The 22,376-nt window shown below is 41.9% G+C and overlaps 2 protein-coding genes across 9 annotated transcripts in view; one reads left to right on the top strand and one right to left on the bottom strand.

The window, feature by feature from the left end:
* The window catches only part of RPL34 (ribosomal protein L34), a 463,668-nt gene that overhangs the window by 212,764 nt on the left and 228,528 nt on the right, over positions 1-22,376 (bottom strand). The window lies entirely within an intron of this gene.
* LEF1 (lymphoid enhancer binding factor 1) overlaps positions 1-22,376 on the top strand; it is a 104,924-nt gene that overhangs the window by 20,004 nt on the left and 62,544 nt on the right. For all 5 annotated transcript variants that reach the window (XM_069978530.1, XM_069978529.1, XM_069978533.1 and 2 more), the window contains one exon: positions 863-999. In XM_069978530.1, the coding sequence (XP_069834631.1) occupies positions 863-999 (137 nt within the window). The remainder of the gene's footprint in view (positions 1-862; positions 1,000-22,376) is intronic.

Genomic DNA, 22,376 nt, shown 5'->3' on the forward strand with positions numbered 1-22,376 from the left:
ACAGCATGACTCTAGTTCAGGTGGTGCTTGTAATTAAAGTGACTGTACCACCAGGCCCAGGCTGAAGCACTGGAGGCAGCCGACCCACCCTTAGTGGGAAGGAACTCCAGCCCCTCCATGACGTGACTCCATTAGAATCAATGGAACCCTATCATAGAGGGGCGGGGGTTTCCTCCCACTAAGGGTGGGTCGGCTGCCTCCAGTGCTTCAGCCTGGGCCTGGTGGTACAGTCACTTTAAGCTCCATTCACTTCAATGGAACTAAGTTGCAAAACCTGCAACCAAACTGGAGACAAGAGCAGCGCTGTTTCTGGAAGAAGGTGGCCATGTTTTCCAAATCCTGGACAACCCCTTTAATTAAAAACTTTAGGAGAGATTTATCAAACATGGTGTAACTGGCTCAGTTGCCCCTAGCAACCAATCAGATTCCACTTTTCATTTCTCACAGACTCTTTGGAAAATGAAAGTTGGAATCTGATTGGTTGCTAGGGGCAACTGAGCCAGTTTCACTTTACACCATGTTTGATAAATCTCCCTCTATGTGTAACACTCCGGCCTGGATACAATTGTCTGCAGCACAATGCAAATTATCAATTAATCACGGCCGTTGTTGCACATTGCAACAACGGCCTTGATTAATTGATCATTTATGTTTCATGAACTTAGCCTAAGGTTGCCTTTATCTATAGAGGAAACAATATGGAGGATATTTCAGGACTTTACAGGTCACCGGAGTGCAGCTTATGATGCTGAATATATGTCAATATTTTACTGCAGCTGAAAAGAACCTTTGTCTCGGTGCGTTCCCTGAAAAGCTTTTTCATGACTTAATTTTTCTTCTCTGTTTTTGTGGTGGCGAATAGCTGGAAAACATCCGGATGGCGGTTTATACAGCAAAGGCCCTCCGTATCCTGGATACCCAAGTTACATCATGATGCCAAATATGAATAATGACCCATACATGTCCAATGGATCTTTGTCTCCACCCATTCCCAGAACAGTAAGTGCACTGTGTGTGTTACTCCAGTTTGTTTCTTCTCAGACTCCGTCCAGGTCGGGTTTCTGTGTAATGTTTATGAGCCTTCAAATTCTACTTGGCAGTACAAAGCATAAAATGGGTTCTGTCTGTGTGAACTGTGCCGTTATTGTCTCCAGGAGTTTCTGAAGAATTGGAGTCTACTCCTTCCAGTTGCCAGTATCTATATGCTGGGATATGTGGTTTTCTGTATAATGTATTTTTACTTGGGATCTTGTTTTGTTTTTGTACCCAGTAAGATATTGAAACTTTTATATTTTATGGCGAGAGTTTATAACTTGGAAAGTATTACAGTCATCGTATGAGATGATAGTTGTTCTTGTAGATCAGATGATGATAGTTGTTCTTGTAGATCAGATGATGATAGTTGTTCTTGTAGCCAAAGGCTGTCCAGGCATGATGGGAATTGTAGTTTTGCAACAGCTGGTTGTAGATCCCTGTTGTAGATGGAGACCGTCTTTTTTTAAACTACAACTCTCTCTTCTATGTATGGTTGAATTTAGAGGGGAAAAAATGTACAAACACAGGTAGCATATACGTAAGAAATGGAGAACTATGTTAGTGTGTCAGACAGCAGTATATGTGTTAGTTTGAGTATCGTTTTACAAATTAAAAAAAATAAAGAAAAGATAAAAGTTGGCCAAAGTGAGTGAATTTGGCTATTGTAGCCAAACATTGTTTGATAATTAAATGGAAATTATAGTATTTTTTAAAGGGATAGTTCACCATTTTTTTCTTTCAAATCAACTGGTGCCAGAAAGTGCCAGAGACTTGTAATTTACTTTTATTAAAAAATCTCTAGTCTTGTAGTACTTATCAGCTGCTGCATGTCATACAGGAAGTGGTGTATTCTGGAGAGCCGTGCCCGCAGCTCTATTCATAACTGAGCCGGCAGGGCTCGATAAGGAGATCGGCGGGGGGTTCAGAGATCGGACCCACACCCACCTATCGGCAACCCCCTACTTTTCCCCTATGCTGTGGATAGGGGGAAAGTGTTTTTTTTCTCTGGAATACCCCTTTAGGGTACAAACACACAGGGCATATCCGCAGTGGATTTTCTCACTGCAGATTCGCAGTGAGACCCGCTGTGGATCCCTGCCTTGTATACTGTAAGGGCAGATAAACTCGCAGCAGGATGGACATCCCGCTGTGAGTATGTCAGCAGCTCGCCCCTTTAATCCCCCCAGCGGCCAGAGCATATACTTCACCTGGTCCCTGCTCCAGCTTGCTTCAGGGCTCCCGGTGTCTTCACATGCCACTCAGCCAATCAGTGCGCTGGGCGGGGCAGCGCACTGATTGGTCGAGCAGGACATGTTGGGAACCCCTGAAGCAAGCCGGAGTGTGGAGAAGGTGAAGTATATGCTCCGGCAGCGGGGGGGTTAACGGGGCGGGCTGCTGACATACTCATAGTGGGATGTCCATCCCGCTGCGAGTTTGTCTGCCCATAGACTGCCCATTATTTTTAAATTATTAATTTTGTGGATTGGGAGTGAAAAATATTATACTAATGTGTGAATAGACCCTAAAACCCTAGTTTAAAGACAAAAAAAATGTTCATAAAAAAAGAACAAACCACTGACTTGTTCATATGTGTAAGGAGGTGAGCTTTTTAACACCGACACATCAGGTGTTTGTTTTAACACCTCTAAATGCTGTTGCTTTGACCAATTGTTTGACATACGACAAAAAGTGTCACCTCACCTAAGTGGTATGGTGAAATACAAAGGCCACCCCCCCCCCCCCCCCCCCCCCCCCGACCTCTCCAGACGTGCTAAGAAGAAGCCTTTGTTCTCGAGATGCTTTACCGGCCCTTTAAACGTTACAGCTGTTTTATTGAGAAGGAACAATCCACGTGTTCTTGGCGAATCCAGGGTCCCCGCTACTTTCATCAGTGTGAAAGTGAAGGCGGCTTCATGGGCAGCAAACATGTTACTGTCCACACATGCAGATCTGGAGACTTTTAAGTCTAGATTGGGTTACACGACACATAGATCGGGTCCTGACTGGAGAAATGAATCCCAGCTCCGCACAACACATTGCCTTCATATGAGGAGGGAAATCTGTTTCCAATAAGAAGACATGATGTTAGGATTCTTTGTTTCTCAGAATGTTCGGGCCTACATAGATTTAATTTAAAGCATTCTCCCATTATGCCACATAGAGCCTGTGAAAATGGGCTGGCGCACGTTGAAAGATACTTAATAGAATATTTTTTTTTATTTTTTTTTTTATCCCTTCTAGATGAAGTACACAGAATTTGTGGCTTGGCAGATTGCAAAAACCTCAGATTCCTTTACAACTTATATTTATGACTTTTTTAGCCTAAAGCGCTGTGCAAAGCTTCTTAAGGTGTAAAGTGTTCGTTTCCTGTTGACATGTTCACGAATGGTTTTCGGGTCCCTCCCACACAAGGGGTTAACACCATGAACACCTGTAGTTCTGTCACTTTGTAATGTAAATGCTGTCAAAATTCAGTCCCTTATAGCATGGCTGGAGGGCTGGGACTGACTGTACGGCTGTATTATATATGTGTCTATAAGTTACATGCTTAGTATTGTTGTATATACAGCTGTAATATATATGTGTCTATAAGCTACATGCATAGTATTGTATGTACAGCTGTATCATATATATGTCTATAAGCTACATGCATACGCAATGCTGTATATATATATATATATATATATATATATATATATATATGTGTGTGTGTGTGTGTGTCTATAAGCTACATAGTATTGTTGTATATACAGCTGTACAATATACAATATATATGTCTATAAGCTACCTGCAAATAGGTAGTTTTTTTTTTATATATACAGCTGTATTATATATGTGTCTGTATGGTACATGTATAGTATTGTATATACAGCTATATTATATGTGTCTTTACTGTACATGCATACAGATTGTTGTATATACAGCTGTATTATATATGTGTCTATATGGTACATGCATAGTATTGTATGCACAGCTGTATTATATATGTGCCTATAAAATACCTGCATGGTATTGTTGTATATACAGCTGTATCATATATGTCTCAATACTGTATATGATACAGCTGTATATACAACAATTTCTGTGCCTATAGATTATAGACACATATATAACACAGCTGTATATACAATACTATGCATGAAGCTTATAGACACATATATAACACAGCTGTATATACAATACTATGCATGAAGCTTATAGACACATATATCACACAGCTGTATATACAATACTATGCATGAAGCTTATAGACATATATAACAGAGCTGTATATACAATACTATGCATGTAGCTTATGGACACATATATCACACAGCTATATATATATATATATATATATATATATATATATATATATGGTACAGCTGTATATACAACAATTTCTATGCATATAGGTGTCTATAAGCTACATGCATAGTATCGTTGTATATACAGCTGTATAATCGATGTGTCTATAAGCTACATGCCTTAAGATTGTGCTATATAACTTACCACAACTAAATACCTTGCAAGAACAGATACTAATCCCATATTGGTTTACCTGGAATCGGGTCCTGCCTCCTAATACTCAACCAATAAGGCTGCTACTTACTAACGTCCTGCTTGGTAAATACGAACTGGTGATCTATTTGTGAATGGATTTCCTCTGATGGCAGCTGCACTGCTGCCGCCAGGAACCAGGACAATGTGACGGCCTTCAAAGATCCAGCCAGCTGATGATGAAATTGGATAGGGTTCCTGTTGCTTGACATTGGGATTGAGAGACGAGCCATATTGGCAAGAACGGCAGCATTAACATGCCTGATACATTCTTCTTCGTGGAGTAACTTCTGCCTCGATAAACGTCTCCTTTTCTGTTGTTCTAAAGTCTTTTCCTACAAACTTTGACACAAGGTGCTGGATCCACTATCAGTTACTGAACCTCCACTACGCTCTTCATCCTGGAGAGAAAAAGGTCTTCCCAAATCCCAATCCGAATAAATCCTTAGATCCTTGGACCATTCTCACACTCCAGACAGTGGATGTATTCTAGGAGCGAGTTCTTCATGATGAGAAGTCCTACTTTAGGCAGAACAGAGTGCCGCTACAAAGAGAAGCTCTTGCTCTGGTGGACTCTAGTCATCCAAGGGTTTACATTTCTCACTGATCTCTTCTTTTTGGCTAGGACTCATGTGTAACTTTGGTAAAAACAGCTACAGCTCAACAACTGAGGACTTTACCGGGTCGTCCATATGCGTCAATTACTGTTAAAGGGGAACTATCGACAGGTTAGACGAATCTAACCTGCTAATATGTTCCAATTACACAGGAGATGCCGAGGAGGAAGGTATGTCTGGTGCAGTTCTGGTGCAGTTAGTAGTTTGCTCCATGATCCGGTAGGACCGTTATTGTATATGCACAGGAATTTTCTTGGATAACTTGCCGCAGATTCCACCGCCGCCCATTCTTTGGGCAAATGATGGAATCTGCCTGACCATAGAATGGGACGGATGGAGAGTAAAGTGGGAGCGCGCAGGGATGAGCGACGGAATCCGCGGCAAGTTATACACGAGAATTCCTTAGTTTGCACAAACCTTTAGGAGCACTGGGGCACCTTTTAGGAGCCCTACCTGCCCCCATAGCGCCGATTCAACACCGCCCGGCCCGCCCCTTTCTAATGATAATGAATGGATTGGGCCAGATCGGAGTTATGAGGGTGGACAGTGCTCCTAATGGTCTCACTGGACTAAGGAGCACATGACTATCTGCCCCGGAATGGCACAGAGGATGAAGGTAAGAGACATACCTTCCTCCTCGGCGTCTCCTGCGCAATAGAGACATATCCGCAGGTAAGATTTGTCTAACCTGCTTATAGTTCCCCTTTAAGGTCAACAGGAAGACCCAACATTACTGAAACCACAGTTTTCTTCCTTCTAGTATATTATTATTTTTTACAATATACATGGGCACTTCTTATTGTAGGGTCTAGTTTAGCTTCCATAGGCCATGAGTCTACATTGGTTGTATGAACCAGAAACAGAAGTTGCTACAGGGGTTGAAACAGTAGTTGCTTAAAGGGGTGGGCCACTTTATAGTATAATTGTACATTGTACAGTATTAGGCTATGTTCACACACTGTAAGAGACCGGCCGTTCCATGACCCGGCCAGGTCATGGAACGGCCGGTCTCTGAAAAGATCATTCCAGCCGGTACTGCAGTACCGGCAGGATGATCTTTAGCGTCGCAGAGTCCTGATGCGGATGCATCCGTGCGTGCCTGCATCAGAACTCCCCAGAGCACACTATGGAGCGTGCGGCCGGAGCTGGGGTATTCTGTGCCCGCTACTCACTGAATAGCGGACGCAGAAAACTGACATGTCAGTTTTCTACAGCACCGCTAGGGATCCCGGCCGGAGTGTATACTATGTGTATTTACTCCGGCCAGGATCCCTTTAGCCTGCAGCACTACGTAAGTTCAGTGGAAATCCCAGCTGTTGAAACAGCATTCGTGATTTCCACAGAACTTATGTAGTGAGAACATAGCCTTAGTAAGTGTACTCACTGTATATACTGACAGCAGCTCCCTGTGTACCCCATAGAGCTAACATCAGACTCCCCTCCTCCAGACTGTGGATTGTGATTCTGTCCATAAGATGGCCGAGCATGGAGGAGCGTGACCATTTCATTTGCGATACTTAGGAGCCAATCTTTTCTTTAACCTACCTGTTGGTCTGCTCCAGTCAAGCCCCGTCTGCATAGTAAAATGTCAAAGCATGAAAGCTTTGCATTTTTCTTTAGCTGGACCCATAGCTGAGAGCTGGCGCCAGGTATCATAGTTTCCCCATAGTTGAAGTCGATCTCTTTCACAGCACAGTACCTTCTGTTCTTCCGGTATGTGTTGTGTAGGTGTTAGCATTGTAAATCACTTAGAGGTATAATTAGCGTTTGTATGAGGGAAAATACTCTACACAGACTATATCATTCTTTATAACATCATACTGAACTGAATAGGATTATAGTTAAGTTAGGGCCCTATTACACTGGACGATTATTGTGCGAAAAATTTATTAAATCGTTCGAATTTAAACGATAATCATCCTGTGTAATTGCAGGCAACGATCAAAAAAATCGTTCATGTGTCCTTGATCATTGATTTAAATCTGACCCTCAAATCATCGTTAATTGTTCGCTGCAATTTCGCATTTGTTCAGTTATCGTTCAATGTAATTCCAAATCTTTTCTTCTTATGCTGGGATCAGGTGGAGTACACGATCGCAGTAACTATGGTTGTAATGATCGTAACTAACAACTATCGTTTGTGTAATATGGTGAACAATTTCAGGCTATTGATAAACAATCTTCTTTGCATTTTCGTTAATCGTTAAAAATCGATTTGTCTAAACTTCCAGTTTGCTCGAGTTTGTCCAAACCTGAGCCTGCGGCGTATGATTAGCGGTGGTTGCTGAAGTTGGATGCAGCCCTAAGGCTGCCTGGAAAACATGTATACAACCATAGATGCATCCATCGCTGTGATTGGTTGCTATGATTAAAAATTGACACATTTGTGTTTTAGAGAGGTTGATAATTCCGGGCCGCTGAGTGATGTCATTTCCCTATGGACACTATAGGGGCGAGGGGATTTATTAAGATCAACATTTCCTGTGCCCCCAGCGGTGCACAGACTCAAAGGATTATCTACAGAAGCAATGTCTCTCCATAGATCTTTTGTGAATCAGAGCCGGCCTAGAACTAGAGTAGATTTTACTGAAATTTTTTTGTTGAAAAAATGTGAAAGGCGACACCAGCAGAAGCCTCTCCCCACCTCTCTGGTGCAAATAGGGCAGAGGGGCGTGATGCGAACAATTTATTTGCAAAACAAGCGTTTGCGAATAGATTTTTTTTCACATCTCGGGCCCTCTGTGCCACAGGATGAATGTCCCCCTATGTGTAAAGGTCCTGTTACATGGCCTGATCAATAATGATTTAGTAGATCGGCGCTCGTTTACTAAGCCTATTTCAGAACTTGATCATTGGGTAGCAAGGGCTGCACAGACATCATTAGCGATATCTGTGCAGCCCTTGCCCTAAACTGTTCATACATTGCCTCCAGCATCCGACTGGGGTACCTGGGACCCACCAGAGGAAATTATCCTGGGGGCCCACCAATGAAGAACCATTGAGAAAAGACATGTCAGTTAGTATTAGTGCAATATATACAAAAAAAATGGTTTTGTAGTCAGCTCACCTTTTTCTTGTTTTTCTTATGCTCGAGGATTGGAGCCTTTTTAGTAAGGAGGGTGCACGGATGACCAAGACGCCGGCTCAGCATTGTTATGCCAAATGCAGAGGGAAACAAAAAACTTCTTCCAGCACTCCAAAAAATAATGTTAAAAAGCAATCCTTTAATTCATCATCATTAAAAAAGTTTTACTCCCCGTAGGAGAACCGTACCAACGCGTTTCACACTTTTAGTGCTTAATATACACCATGATTAAGCACTAAAAGTGTGAAACGCATTGGTACGGTTCTCCTACGGGGAGTAAAACTTTTTTAATGATGATGAATTAAAGGATTGCTTTTTAACATTATTTTTTGGAGTGCTGGAAGAAGTTTTTTGTTTTCCTCTGCATTTAGTATTAGTGCAGGTTCTAAAGCCGGGGACCCACCGGAGGATACTCCGGTCCTATGGTGGGCCAGTCCGACACTGATTACCTCTCCATGCTTCCAGTCTTCTCCTGCTGTCTGCTCTCTTCCCGGCACCATGGCTACAGCTTCTCTGAGCTGACAGGCCGGTCAGCCAATCACTGGCCGGGACCACCGTGGCCAGTGATCGGTTGAGCGGCCTGTCAGCTCAGAGATGCTGCTGCGCACGATGCCGGGAAGAGGGAGGAGGGCAGGAGGAGACCGTAAGCATGGAGAGGTAACTGTATATTAAATTGACAGACAATGATTTTAGGTCTGCCGTTTCATCGGCTGATTGTTGTCTCTATTACACGGAGCAGTTTTCGAGAGATGAGTGAACCGGGTTCAGGTTTTAATCCATCCGAACCCGATCGTTCGGTATTTGATTAGCTGGGGCTGCTGAACTTGGATAAAGCTCTAAGGTTGTCTGAAAAACATCGATACAGCCAATGACTATATCCATGATTTCCACATAGCCTTAGGGCTTTATCCAACTTCAGCAGCCACCACTAATCAAATGCCGAAAGTTCGGGTTCGGATCGACTTGAGCATGCTCCAGGTTCGCTCATCTCTAATAGTGACTATATAGCAGCAAGTACTGCCACCAAAAGTGACCATGCTGGCCTGCGAGACAGAAGCTCCCCTCCCCCAGCTGTTCTATATTTTGTACGAAAAGACATCTAATGGTCTCCTAAACTAGAGCAGGGTGTAAACATTTTTTTACACTGTTTTGTAAAAGCCGATAGAGTCGAGGGACAATATCTCCCAGATAGTTTTCTAAAAAAAAAATAAAATAAAAATAAATCTGTGCTTAAATATTAATGTATGTTTGCTGAAGGGAAGTTACTGCCAAGAACTATATCGCATCCCGTTGCTTTGAGCAATCATTAAAACACTATTACTTTATTTTTTAATTGGTTCTTTGGGATTAGGTAAACACGGTTTATTTACAGAGGTTCCATGATTATAGAAGTATTTGTCATCTATACAGACTCTGTGGGGGAGATTTATCAAACATGGTGTAAAGTGAAACTGGCCCAGTTGCCCCTAGCAACCAATCAGATTCCACCTTTCATTCCTCACAGACTTTTTGGAAAATGAAAGGTGGAATCTGATTGGTTGCTAGGGGCAACTGAGCCAGTCTCACTCTACACCATGTTTCATAAATCTCCCCTTGTATGTAAACAAACACTGCCCGCGCCCCAGAGCCATTGAGTGGAGGTGACCGGTTTATTGTTAAACCATATGGCATCAAAAAAAGCATTAAGTAAAATAAAAAAAATTACATGGCCATTAGAACCGGTTTGCGAGTTAATTTGGTTGTCTATTATAGACAAGCGCTTGTTGAATGTCATTTGGAGCATCTAGTGCAGCTTATAGAAGAGTTCCCTGATTTAGGAACTCTTCCTTTAGGTGTTTAGTTTGATATTTGTTATTTACATTTTCGTTTCGTGTTTTTTTTTTGGAGAACTCCTTTGGGTGGGTTCACACTACAGAATAGGGGCGGATAATTTGCCTGTAGATTTCGTCACTCGCCTCCACTCTGCATCTCCGCCCATGCCATAGACTCCATTCTATGGTCGGGCGAATTCTGCAGTCCGCCCAAAGAATTGACATGGTAGAATATGCCCGACCATAGAATGGAGTCTATGGCACGGGCGGAGATGTGCGAGCGGGGGCGAGCGACGGAATCCATGTCAGATTATCTGCTCCTATTACGTAGTGTGAACCCACCCTTAGGACTCCTCTACCGGAATCCACCCAAAGAATTGACTTGTCAATTCTTTGGGCGAAACGCGAGCTGCAACGGAATTTTCCTGACGGAAATTACGGAGTGTGAATAATTGAACGGAAAAATATCATGGTCATTTTTTTTTACGGGCAGAATTTCAATTGGATTCTGTGCGTATTTTGGTGCAAAATCCACTCAAAATTCAGCGAGAATTGCTCAGTGTGCACGCTCCCTTCAGGTGTTTAGTTTGATTGGTTGTTTGTTTTCTTTTTGTTTGTTTTTTATTTTATATGATCTATATGTTCCTTTACTTACTGTTGTTCTGGATTATTGGATGGCCATAGTAAAGTACATAAAAGTTAATCTGAGAAACTTGCGGAATGCTGACAAATATCTTCTACTATCAGAGGAATTGCGTAATTGGTTGTCTTTCTGCAGTCTTCTGTTTCTGGTCCTGCGAGATTCCTGATTATCTTGCAGTTCTGCGAGAGAAATAAATGATAACTTTTCAAATCAGAATTTCATACCAATAAACCTTCCGGCAACTTTGCATCCATCACATAAATTCCTACATAGGCTTTTACTCTTATACATTATATGGCCCTTGGTATAGACGGATTTTTACTCAATAAGGCTATGTTCACACTACGTATATGTCCGGCCACGAAAATATTTTCGCGGCCGGACATATACGTGTTAAACTCCGGCCGGGAATTTACGCAAGTTGCGGCCGGCTACGTACGGACCATGAACTTACGCCCGTAGTCTACTTAAGCTTCCCGAGCGCCCTACGTAGCGATCTGACAGCGGTCTTGTACTTGGAAATCTTCGCCTAGCCCCAGACACCCCACAGAACCTTTTGGATCGGCACAAAAAGCTTGCAAAATGAAGAAATCACCACTACGTACGGGACCGCATGTTACGCTACGGGCGTAAGTTACGGCATTTTCGTCCTCAAACAATGGTCTGGTTCATTTTTTACGGCACCGCATACGATCCCGGCGTAAGTTCGTACGTAGTCTGAACTGTGCAGCAGTACATCGTATACTTTCCATTGTACGCAAACTACGTAAGTCTCCGGCCGCTTATTCACGGAACGCGCTACGGCCGGAAACTTACGTAGTGTGAACATAGCCTAAAACTAGAAAACAATCAGGGGGTTATTATTGCCTTGGAAAATAATGGATGTGTCCAAACCAAATATCCACGTTTCTTTGTGTGGCTTCACCTAAATTTGTGAGGTCTTAATAATAAGTCGGTATTATCTCGATTGCTGTATTCAATTTAGTCTGAGATATATAATTATTTCTTCCTAGATAACATGTTATGATTAATGGTACACTCACTCGGAAAGGTTTATCTATTGCAATCCCTGGTTATTTCTGTATAAAAGTTATTCCAGGGATTAAACAGCATCACTGCTAATTCAATTAGTGAATCGCCCTTGTTTCATCATAAATGACTGCTGCTACCCAGTTCTTGTGTATAATTTATAGGATTATCCCTTTAAGTGGTTAGAAATATAAGATACAGCCCCTTGCTGTACAAGTCGCTGCCGCCAGCGGTGTATTCTAATGTTACCATATGGCTAGGTACAATATCTAGAGCAGGGGTAGAAACCTTGGCTCTCCAGCTGTTGCAAAACTACAACTCCCATCATGCCTGACAGCCGAAGCTTTAGCTTCGGCTGTCCAGGCATGATGGGAGTTGTAGTTTTGCAACAGCTGGAAGGCCGAAGGTTCCCCATCCCTGCTCTAGAGGATTACGTAGGAGAGAAAAGGACAACTGGGCCCACTGGGTGTTCTCCCCTTCTGTCATGTCAGAATAGTAAAGGGCGTATTACACAGAACGATTATCGTTTAAAAATCCGCTAAAATGATCTAAATGAACGATTATCTGTCCGTTTAATAACACCCAACAATCAAACGACGAATGAAAAATCGTTCATTTTGGTCTTTCAACACGTTGAAAAATTATCGTTAGTAGTTCGCAGATGGTTCGCATATTTGTTCGTCTAATAAGTAGTTCGCCGATAAAACATGTTGTGGGGGCTATCTCGAGGAACGATTAGCGACCGTATAACGTCGTAAAAACGATCATTCATAACAGTAATCAGTGAATGTAATAACCTCAGATTTGTTCGCTAAAAAAATCGCTAGGCATCGCTAGCGAACGATCGTTACAGCGAATCTTTGATGATCGCTACGTGTAATACGGCCTTAGGCTATGGTCACATGTAGTATGAGACCGGTCGTTCCGTGACCCGGCTGGGTCACGGAACGACCGGTCTTAAAAAGATCATCCTGGCCGGTACTGTAGTACTGGCCGGATGATCTTTAGCGCCACAGGGTTTCTGATGCGGGCGCTTCCGTGCGCACCCCCATCAGAACTCTCCACTGCACACTATGGAGCACGTGGCCAGAGCTGCTCGCTCCATAGTGTGCACTGACATGGTTTTCTGTGGCCACTATTCACTGAATAACGGCCGCAGAAAACTGACATGTCAGTTGTTTGCGGCGCTGCTAGGGATCCCGCCCGGAGCGTATACTATGTGTATATGCTCCGGCCTGGATCACATAGACAGAGAGGTAACGTATATTTTTGTAATAATCACAGCCGTTGTACAACGAACGTGATTTTACGAAAATAAACGTTGTGTGAACATATCCTTACTCTGGAGTTATAAATGTTATAGGGGATCATGATGGCACCAATAAATTTAATTTGTTGGATGGTGGAAAAATCCTTTTACCATGGACTTAATCAGTAATAGCAGTAAGGGGAGGACGGTCGGGGTGTTATTGCAGCTGTTCACATGCCGGGACAGAGCGAGTTCTATGTTTCTGCTCACTCTCCTGCTTCAGACTTTCATGGGATCCCGTTCTGATCTTGTCTTGAGATGGTCACTACGTGTTACTAAACCAGGACAATTGCCGTCAGTGATTAATAATCGCTGCTATTGTAAATTCATTTTGGAAACAGGTCACATGGCCATATTGGAGATCCTTGTGGTATGACTCTGTAATACAGCACCAATAGGGGGAGATTTATCAAACATGGTGTAAAGTGAAACTGTCAATTATTTGCGGTTATTGTGCAATGATTTGAAACAATGGCCGTTGTTTTTGAATGCCAATCAACGTTGTTCATTCACTGTGTGAACATAGCCAAACAGTGTATTGCGCTGTAATCTGTGGATGTCACATACAATTATGGGCTAAAGTGCACAATACCTATGTATTTTTGGTCGTTGCAAATATTGTTTTAATCCAATGAAGTGTGACATGATCTTGTTTCGGCAGGATCCAGCCATAGTTTTAAATGTGTGGGTGCTTTCAGATTGAGTAGACACCCCTGCCCAGCATTTGTCTACCTACAACTAAGCCAAAGCCAAACTTTCCAGACTATGGACCCACATCCTGTTTGCTTGGTTGTAATCGTGAACATGCATGTATGGGCATCTGAAGGTATATGATGTTTCCTGTACATAAGACTAACATCAAGAGTCTGTGGTGAGCTGACCTAAGAGGTAGTGGTCAATGGCAGTCAAAGATGTGTTAAAGATAGATAGATAGATAGATAGATAGATAGATAGATAGATAGGAGATAGATAGATAGATAGATAGATAGATAGATAGATAGATAGATAGATAGATAGAAGATGGAGAGTCCACAGCACGCCAGCTCAGGTGGTACAAAAAGTGTAGTTTATTCCAAAATGGTGAACAAACAGATGCAACGTCTTTCTTAAGCATCTTGTATAAATGTATGAACAACGGCCATCTTATGGCAATCAAAACACCATTGGCAATCAATAAAACATTGCTTTAAATGAAAATTGCATTCTATGAATTGAATGCAAATATCCATTGAATTCTATGGGCAACGACCGAAAATAATTGACACGATCATTATTTCGACAGCCGAGGTAAACAACGGCCGTTGTTCAATACATTTTATTGCATTTCAATGCATATCATCGCAGTATGGAAGCAATGGGCGTTCTTTTAATAGAAAGTACCTTGAGTGAACATAGCCTTACATTGGGTTGTGCATACCTTTTTTCTATCTTGGGCTTCTCTCTTTGGTTATGAATACACGCTGGCGACATGTTTTTATGTGTCATTTCCTAATTTGTTGCACACTGGTTAGTGAATCCCTGCCCAGATGCAAAATGCAAATTAATTTGTGAAGCGCCAAAAATGGGGCCAAAAATGAGGCTTTCTTTATTAGGAAATGAATCAGGAAAACATATATCCCTCTAGACTAGTCCTCTTTTAAGGGAAGAAAAAAAAATCTGAACATGAATAGGTTGAAAAAAGTGTCAGACTGGGTTTACCCGGCATTATTACAGCCCCTTTAATGTGTTAAGGCCATATTACATGGTGTCTGACTGGGGTATCTGGGGTCCACCAGAGGAAATTATCCTGGGGGCCCGCCAATGAAGAACCAGTGAGAAACAACATGTCAGTCAGTGTTTGTGCAGGTTCTAAAGCTGGGGGCCCACCGGAGGATTCTCTGGTCCTCTGGTGGACCAGTCCGACACTGCTGTTACACCATCAGCCATTAGGGCTGATAATCACTTGGTGTAATAGCTAGTGTTAAAAGGCAACGATCAGCCGACATGCACAATGAAAAAAATCTTCAATGATAACGATGGTCTGCTGGCCGTCTCTCCGTGTAATAGGAACAGTGGCAGCAGACCGCCGCTATCTCCTATGGTCTCTCTGAACAATCTTGAGATCATATGGGGAACCCCTCCCACAGCTTCAAGCGCCCCCCACTCTTACCCCCCCTTGGTGTATGTAATAGCGTCGGCAGCGAACAGGGAACAAGGAGCAAGCAAGTGCTGATCTGACAGGTCAGCGCTCGCTCGCTCGCTCCTCCAGATCGGCCCGTGTAATAGGGCCTTTATTTTTAGGGGGATAAAAAAATGGACATTATAAAAAAAGAATGGCTACGTTAAAACCAGGGTGAACCCAGCTCACCCAAACAGTATACATAAATAGTGTGTACCTGACACGAGCCAAACTTTGGCGCTTAAGAAGCGGAAAATATGACTGAGACCTTATTCAAACGTCTTGTAAAGTTGTCTTTAATAATGGTTCAACTTAGAGCGCATTCATTTATATTAAGGTGGTCACACAGTTTGTGTTAATTTTGATCCGTAATCCGTTCCGTAAAAGACCCGAAATTTCCTAGTGCGGATTGTGACTGCGGTATGGATTACCAATAGAAGTCTATGGGACATCTGTAAAAAACACAGATCAAATCTATGCAAACTAGTACTATTCACGTTTTACGGAAACGGATGCAATTACGGATACAAGTACGGATGATTTCCCACGGATCAAACAGAAAAAAATAGTGGGAGGTTTTGCGGCCCAGAAAAATCACTGAACGTCTGAAAGAGGCCTTAGAAAGGCTATGTTCACACAACGTCAAAAATAGAGAAAATAGATATTAAAAAAACGTCCGTTATTGCTGGCAATGCATTGAAGTCAATGGAAAGAAGGACGTCCAATGCGCACAATGTATTGAATAACGGATGTTTTTACCGTGGACGTCAAAATAATGAACATAATCATTATTTTCGGACGTCTTTTGCAAACAGCGGACGTTTTTTATTAGTTGTTCTCAGGCAGTTTTTTCTTTTGTCACCGTTCTTTCTCCGTTTTTACTATTAAATTCAATGGACTTTTCAATTAAGCCGCATCCAAAGTCCAATTAGTAACCAAACTAGAATAATGGGCAAACCCCAGTCATTGCCACACAGCTAAACAACGTCCGTTATTTTAGACTCAAAATGATGGACGTCATTTTAAAGGCAGGCGAAAAAACGTTGTGTGAACAAAGCCAAATAGTATGATTCTGTATTTTCATATAGAAAATCAAACTCATCTTCCCGTAAATCTCATATATTGGACTATTCCTATACTACAGCTTCCGACTGGTGGCGTATTTCGTTTACCTCGTTTACCATCTATTTCCTGTTCGTACTGGATATCTGGAGGATGTTTTGCTTTTTTTTTTTTTACTCAAAACATCCTCTTCTTCACAATGAATTTTTTGAAAAGCAGGTTTGAGGCAAAAAAAGAGGTGGCAAAGCTATCACATTACTGGATCGTATTACCATTTGTATGTGGAACCCAGCCGGCTTGATGCTGGTCAAAACAGTTCACATGCAGCTTGTGGAGTTGGCCTGGAGGCATGCGGAGAGGAGGATTTTGGTGTGGCCCGACTCTTTTGATGCAGGAGAAAAGCAGTAAAGTCAAATAGCTAGGTAGACACGTTAGAATGGAAAGCATTTTGTGGCTTCGAATGCGAATGTTAGAATTAAAGAGCTGAGAAAAGCGTTATCTTCGGCTTCTTTTTCCACCTTTTTTTTTTCTAACTCTCAAAGAAAACAGCTATGGGTGATGTCAGATCTAGTACTGAAAACATTGAGAGTCCTGGCAGAATGTAATACAGCTGCAGTCCAACATGATGCTGAAATGGGGTTGTGAGAGCATAAAGGCTTTCCGTATTCCCAGGGCGCACAACTGCTTGCGGCCTTGGCTTTGATCTCTTCAAAGGCTGCTGCCTCCTCCTAGATGGGGGAGACTTGGCTGCCGTTCGCTTGCATTGAAAAAAAAAAAAAAGGCAGAGGTCTCTATTCAGGCAGAAATCAATCACTGTGCAGGAACAATTAAGTGTAATTCAACCATCATGGAACCGGGATGAGATTATGGGTTTGTTACCTGAGTGACTGCGTGGAGATGGGGAGCAGGGGCCTGCTGACACTCCACATTCTGAGGACAATAATAGGCACATGAGTGATGTGGCGGGCGGGGGGAGACACAATGACAAATCATGGTCATGCTGTCCAGCCGAGCAGAAAATGAGGTTACAATTGAGAGATAATACTTGCATATGTAACCGTATTTTAGCAAGCTGGGCAACTTAAGGGAATTAATACAATGGGACCCCAATTCAGAAGCATGTAAAAGTAAAACTGCTATGTGAGATAACAGTGAGTGCATTCGTGTGTGTGTATATATATATATATATATATATATATATATATATACATACACAGTGGTAAACCTTGGTTTAAGAGTAACTTGGATTAAGAGCATTTTGCAAGTAGAGATCACAGTTTTTGTAACTGTGGATAAAGAGCATTGCTTTGGTTTAAGGGCTCCCTGTACTGGGTGGGAGGGAGAGTGGGGGAGGGGCATGGCCTGCACTTGGTGGTCTATAGCCCTGTACTCTGACCCAGGAAGTCTCCCTCACCTTCCAAATCATAGCAGATCCACGTCAGACTGGGGTTTGCATCAGGGGACAGGACTGTGGAGGTAATCTCTTCATAGCTGCATTTATGTGCCCACATATGTCCTGCTCATTCCTTCATACTCCCTGCAGGCTCTGTCAGTCCTTATGTTTCCCGTCCTCCCCATTCCTGATATACTGAACCTGCACTCACACTCAGCTATACACACTGCTGCTATAATGTGCCTGCACTTACACTCAGCCATTCACACTGCTGTATAGAGAAGTTTCTATCACTGTCCTCCTGCACAGCTCTGTGATTCTTACTTCCTGATTGGTCCATGCTGAACACACCCTTCCCCATTGCTGTCATGTGACCACACAGACCTCTGACAGCAGCCGTGCTTCTCTATTCTAGCCTGTTGTCCTACGCTACTGCATTATGGGGATCTGCAGCTCCATCCTGTATCTACAAACTGTTGCTGTGTTTTCAGGTTTATGCCCTTAAAGGGGTTATCCAGCGTTACAAAAACATGGCCACTTTCCCCCTACTGTTGTCTCCAGTTTCCAGTATGTGGGGTTTTAAAACTCAGTTCCATTGAAGTAAATGGAGCTTAATTGCAAACCGCACCTGAACTGGAGACAACAGTAGGGGGAAAAGTGGCCATGTTTTTCTAGCGCTGCATAACCCCTTTAATATAATTTATACTCCACATGCTGATTGCTATACTGTACAGTAACTTATAATATCACATATTCTGCTGTTTCTGAATGTTTGTTTCATCTGTTTAACATGTTATTCAGAATAAAAAATCATTATTTTTGGGGTGTGAAACCAATTGTCTGCATATCAGTGATTTCTTATGGGAAAATTTGCTTTGGTTCAAGAGTGGATTTGGATCACAAGCACGATCCCGGAACGAATTAGGCTCGTAATCCAAGGCACCACTGTATATATATCTCATTGCATTGTCAGTCACTACCACTCATAATGTAATATTATTTTGCTCAAGTAATAATACCCGTCACAGGACCATCAAAATATGCATTAAGCGTAAATATATATATATATTATTTTATTTTTAACATTTTTTTTAATACATATATCCTTGCATTGTCACTGACAATTTGCCTAATTCGTCAGTCATTACCACTCATAATGTAATATTATTTCGCTCAAGCAATAATACCCGTCACATGACCTTTAAAATATGCATAAAGTGACTTTACTTATCTAACCCACAAAGTCGTATATATAAATCGTATATGAGAAGAAAAGTTCTCAAACATTTCCTCCTTTTGTCAAGGCTAGGGATTTGTTAAAATTTCATGAGCTGCCGTTTGACTTGAGATGTGATTTCCTTTTGCATAAAATGGAAATCCACTCATTTTAACACTTTTTTGGCACTTCACAGACATTGTCTACGAATAAGGGGGAAAAAAAAAAGCCCTATCCCCTTGATGTACGTTATATTAATGACACATGTCCTGTCACTGAAATCCCGGTCATGCCTGTCATAAGATAATATGCAGCGGCTGCATATCTTGTTCTCGAAACCATAAAAAAATTACAAGAAGGAAATCCTTGCTAACCAATTGTAGCAAAAAAAAAAAAAAAAAGTGCCAATTTACCCCTTTATCCCTCTAGGGAATGGCCAATTAGGAAAACAGGCTTTAGAAGCTTATTAGGTTGGCAGTGTCTAGTAAAAGTCGGAATAGCTTTGTTGTGGCATGTTTGTCTCCAATAAGTAGGTGTGCAGGCCAAAGCACAAACAAGTTTAACAAAGGTGGTCATTAAGCTGGAGCCATGAATAATGTTCCGTAAGGCAATGATACGTGACAGATATAGGTAGGACGAAGGGGATAGTTACAGCTGTCCATACGCGATGAGAAAAATAATTGACGTCGCCGTTTGTCATTCACGGACGGTATAAATTGCTGTTTTTCTGTATTTTTTTTTTCTTTTTGCTTAAGAAGGAATAAAAAAATTTTTGAAAAATTATTCTAGTAAACAAGAGAGTCCCCTTGGCTATGTCTGGCGGAATCAAGGCTTCTACCGAGAGGTCAAAGAGCGATAAATAAATGAAAATAAAAATGAAATCGCAACAGCTAGAGTCTGAAGATGCATCGATGAGGAGTTTAGTACACAGGGCTGCATTTACCTTTTAAGATGTTCAGGCACAGACATCAGAGGCGTGAGAGCTGCTTTGAGTTACAGATCTTCAAACAATATAAGTCAAAACAAAAAATCAATTCCTCCGGTCCCTGGGAGCAGTTATCTAGAGATAAAAGAGAAAAAAAAATAAAGTTATGCTAAAACCGAGAGGAAAAAGGAACCGATATGCCAAGGGTACACGGAGCAGGAGCGTTGCTGTAGTGGACCTCATATGAGCCAACATCAATGGATTTTTATCTCGTCAGAAAACTTCAGGCTTGCCAACTCGCCTCAGCAAGGCTACAATCTGCTCCGGGGCTGCCCGAAGCTTTGGCTTCAGTAAACTTCTCCTTTTTTTTCTTCCCACTATCTTTTCTTTTGCACTTCTAAAATATAGTCACCTAGGAGTTGTGTTATAGACTACTGAATGTGCGAAACTTTACTGCAGTCAGATATGGTAAGGGCCCTATTACGCGGAGCAACAATCGGCCAACGATTATTGCTCCATGTAATAGAGACAGCGATCAACCAATGACAATGAGTGTGGAAAGGTAATGTATTTGGCCAAGGGCTGCACGGACATGATATCCGTGCAGCCCTTGCTAAGCGATTATTGAGCTGTCTAATAGGCTCAGTAAACGAGCGCCGATCTGCTAGATTATTGGTTTACATTATCGATTGGGTCGTTATCGCTCTGTCTAATAGGATCCTAAGTTATGACTGGCCACCAATGCATTCTTCAGCCACTCTCACACAACAGTATTTTGGTCAGTGTATTACATCAGTATTTGTAAGCCAATACCCGGAATGGGCGAAAACATTAAGGAGGTGCTGATCTTTGTTAGGTGTAGTTTACCTTTAATAATAGGTAAAAGGTTACCAATTCAAACAAACAGGCTTAAAATTCTAGTCATTGTACTTGGGTTAAGGCTAAGGGCATAGTCATCAAGTTGCACCATCCTCCTTGGTCATGTATAGAGAATATCTGCAGAGGCCTCTCCAGACTACCATACATAGGAGGGAGATAGCAGGGTGGCATGAACCGTAACCAAACAGGGGGCCTATTTAGCTCTTACTTTGGGATCCACTTTTCTCTGATATTACCGGACTTGGATTATTATTATTATTATTATTATTATTATTATTATTATTATTATTATTATTATTATGCATCACTCATTACATTTATGGTCCATGATGTTCTCTGCTGAACCACATTTTGTATAAAGCATGCGCTAATATTTATAGAATCCAAGATGTCAAAAATCAACTCTAAGGACCCTATTACACAGAGCGATAATCAACCATATCAGGCTGATGTGGCCAAATATTGCTCTGTGTAATTGTGTAATTATCATGTATTTTGGTCCTGATCTAAACTCATTGTCCACCCAGTGTTCTTCTGCCCTCTACACGCTTCCCAGAGCCACCGTAGCCAGTGATTGGCTGAGCGGCCTGTCAGTTCAGAGACCGCTTTGAAGCTACAGTGTCGGCTCTGGGAAGTGAGCAGAGGGCAGAAGAACACCGGGAGCATGGAGAGATTATGTATACAGTTTAAGGGCTGCATGGAAATTATTGCTAATGATGTCTGTGCAGCCCTTGCTAAACGATTATCGAGCCGTGCAATAGGCTCGGTACACAAGCGGCAATCTAGCAGATCGGTGCTCGCTTACAAAAGGCATCAGAATGTCTAATACGGCCCTAAGGCTCTGTTCCCACTTAGTTTTTAAACATTTTTCAAGCTTTACTTTGGTCAGCCTTCTCACCAAAACCAAAAAGTGGAACTAACACAGAGATAGGCTATGTTCACGCAATATCCAAAATAAAGAAAAAGCAATCGATTTTGATGTTTAAAAAACATCAGTTTTTGCCGTGATTTAACTGACTGCAACGGCAATGCATTGAAGTCAACTGGAAGACGGACGTCCAATGCACACAATGGGACGTTTTTACCGCCGGCGTCAAAATAATGAACATGATCATTATTTTCGGACGTCTTCTGCAAACAGCGGACGTTTTTTATTAGTTGTTCACGCACATTTTTTCTTTTGTCACCGTTCTTTCTCCGTTTTTACTATTAAACTCGATGGACTTTTCAATTAAGCCGCATCCAAAGTGCAATTAGTAATCCCAAACTAAAATAATGTGCAAACACCAGTCATTGCACTAAGGGGAGGCCAGACAGCTACGACGTCCAACGACGTCCATCATTTTAGACTCAGAATAATGGCCGCCATTTTAAACGGAGCTGAAAAAACGTGGTGTTAGTAAAAAAAATACTGATCAAATTGAGGACCGAAATCAGACTAAAAAGCCAGAATGTACCTTAGTACCTTAAAAAAATTAAAAAATAATATACATATATTTTTTATTATTATTTTATTTTATTTTTTTATGGTGTGGGAGTAATGAAATTATTATTTAACAACCATTCTTCATATATGCTTTCCAGTGCTAGCTGTAAATGTTCACACTATGGCTCACCCAGCTTTTAAGACCTTAGTGTCCAGCAGACTGAGTGTGCAGTGGCAGCTGTAAAATG

Source organism: Dendropsophus ebraccatus, chromosome 7 (assembly GCF_027789765.1).
Source record: "Dendropsophus ebraccatus isolate aDenEbr1 chromosome 7, aDenEbr1.pat, whole genome shotgun sequence".
NCBI classification, from domain to species: Eukaryota; Metazoa; Chordata; class Amphibia; order Anura; family Hylidae; genus Dendropsophus; species Dendropsophus ebraccatus.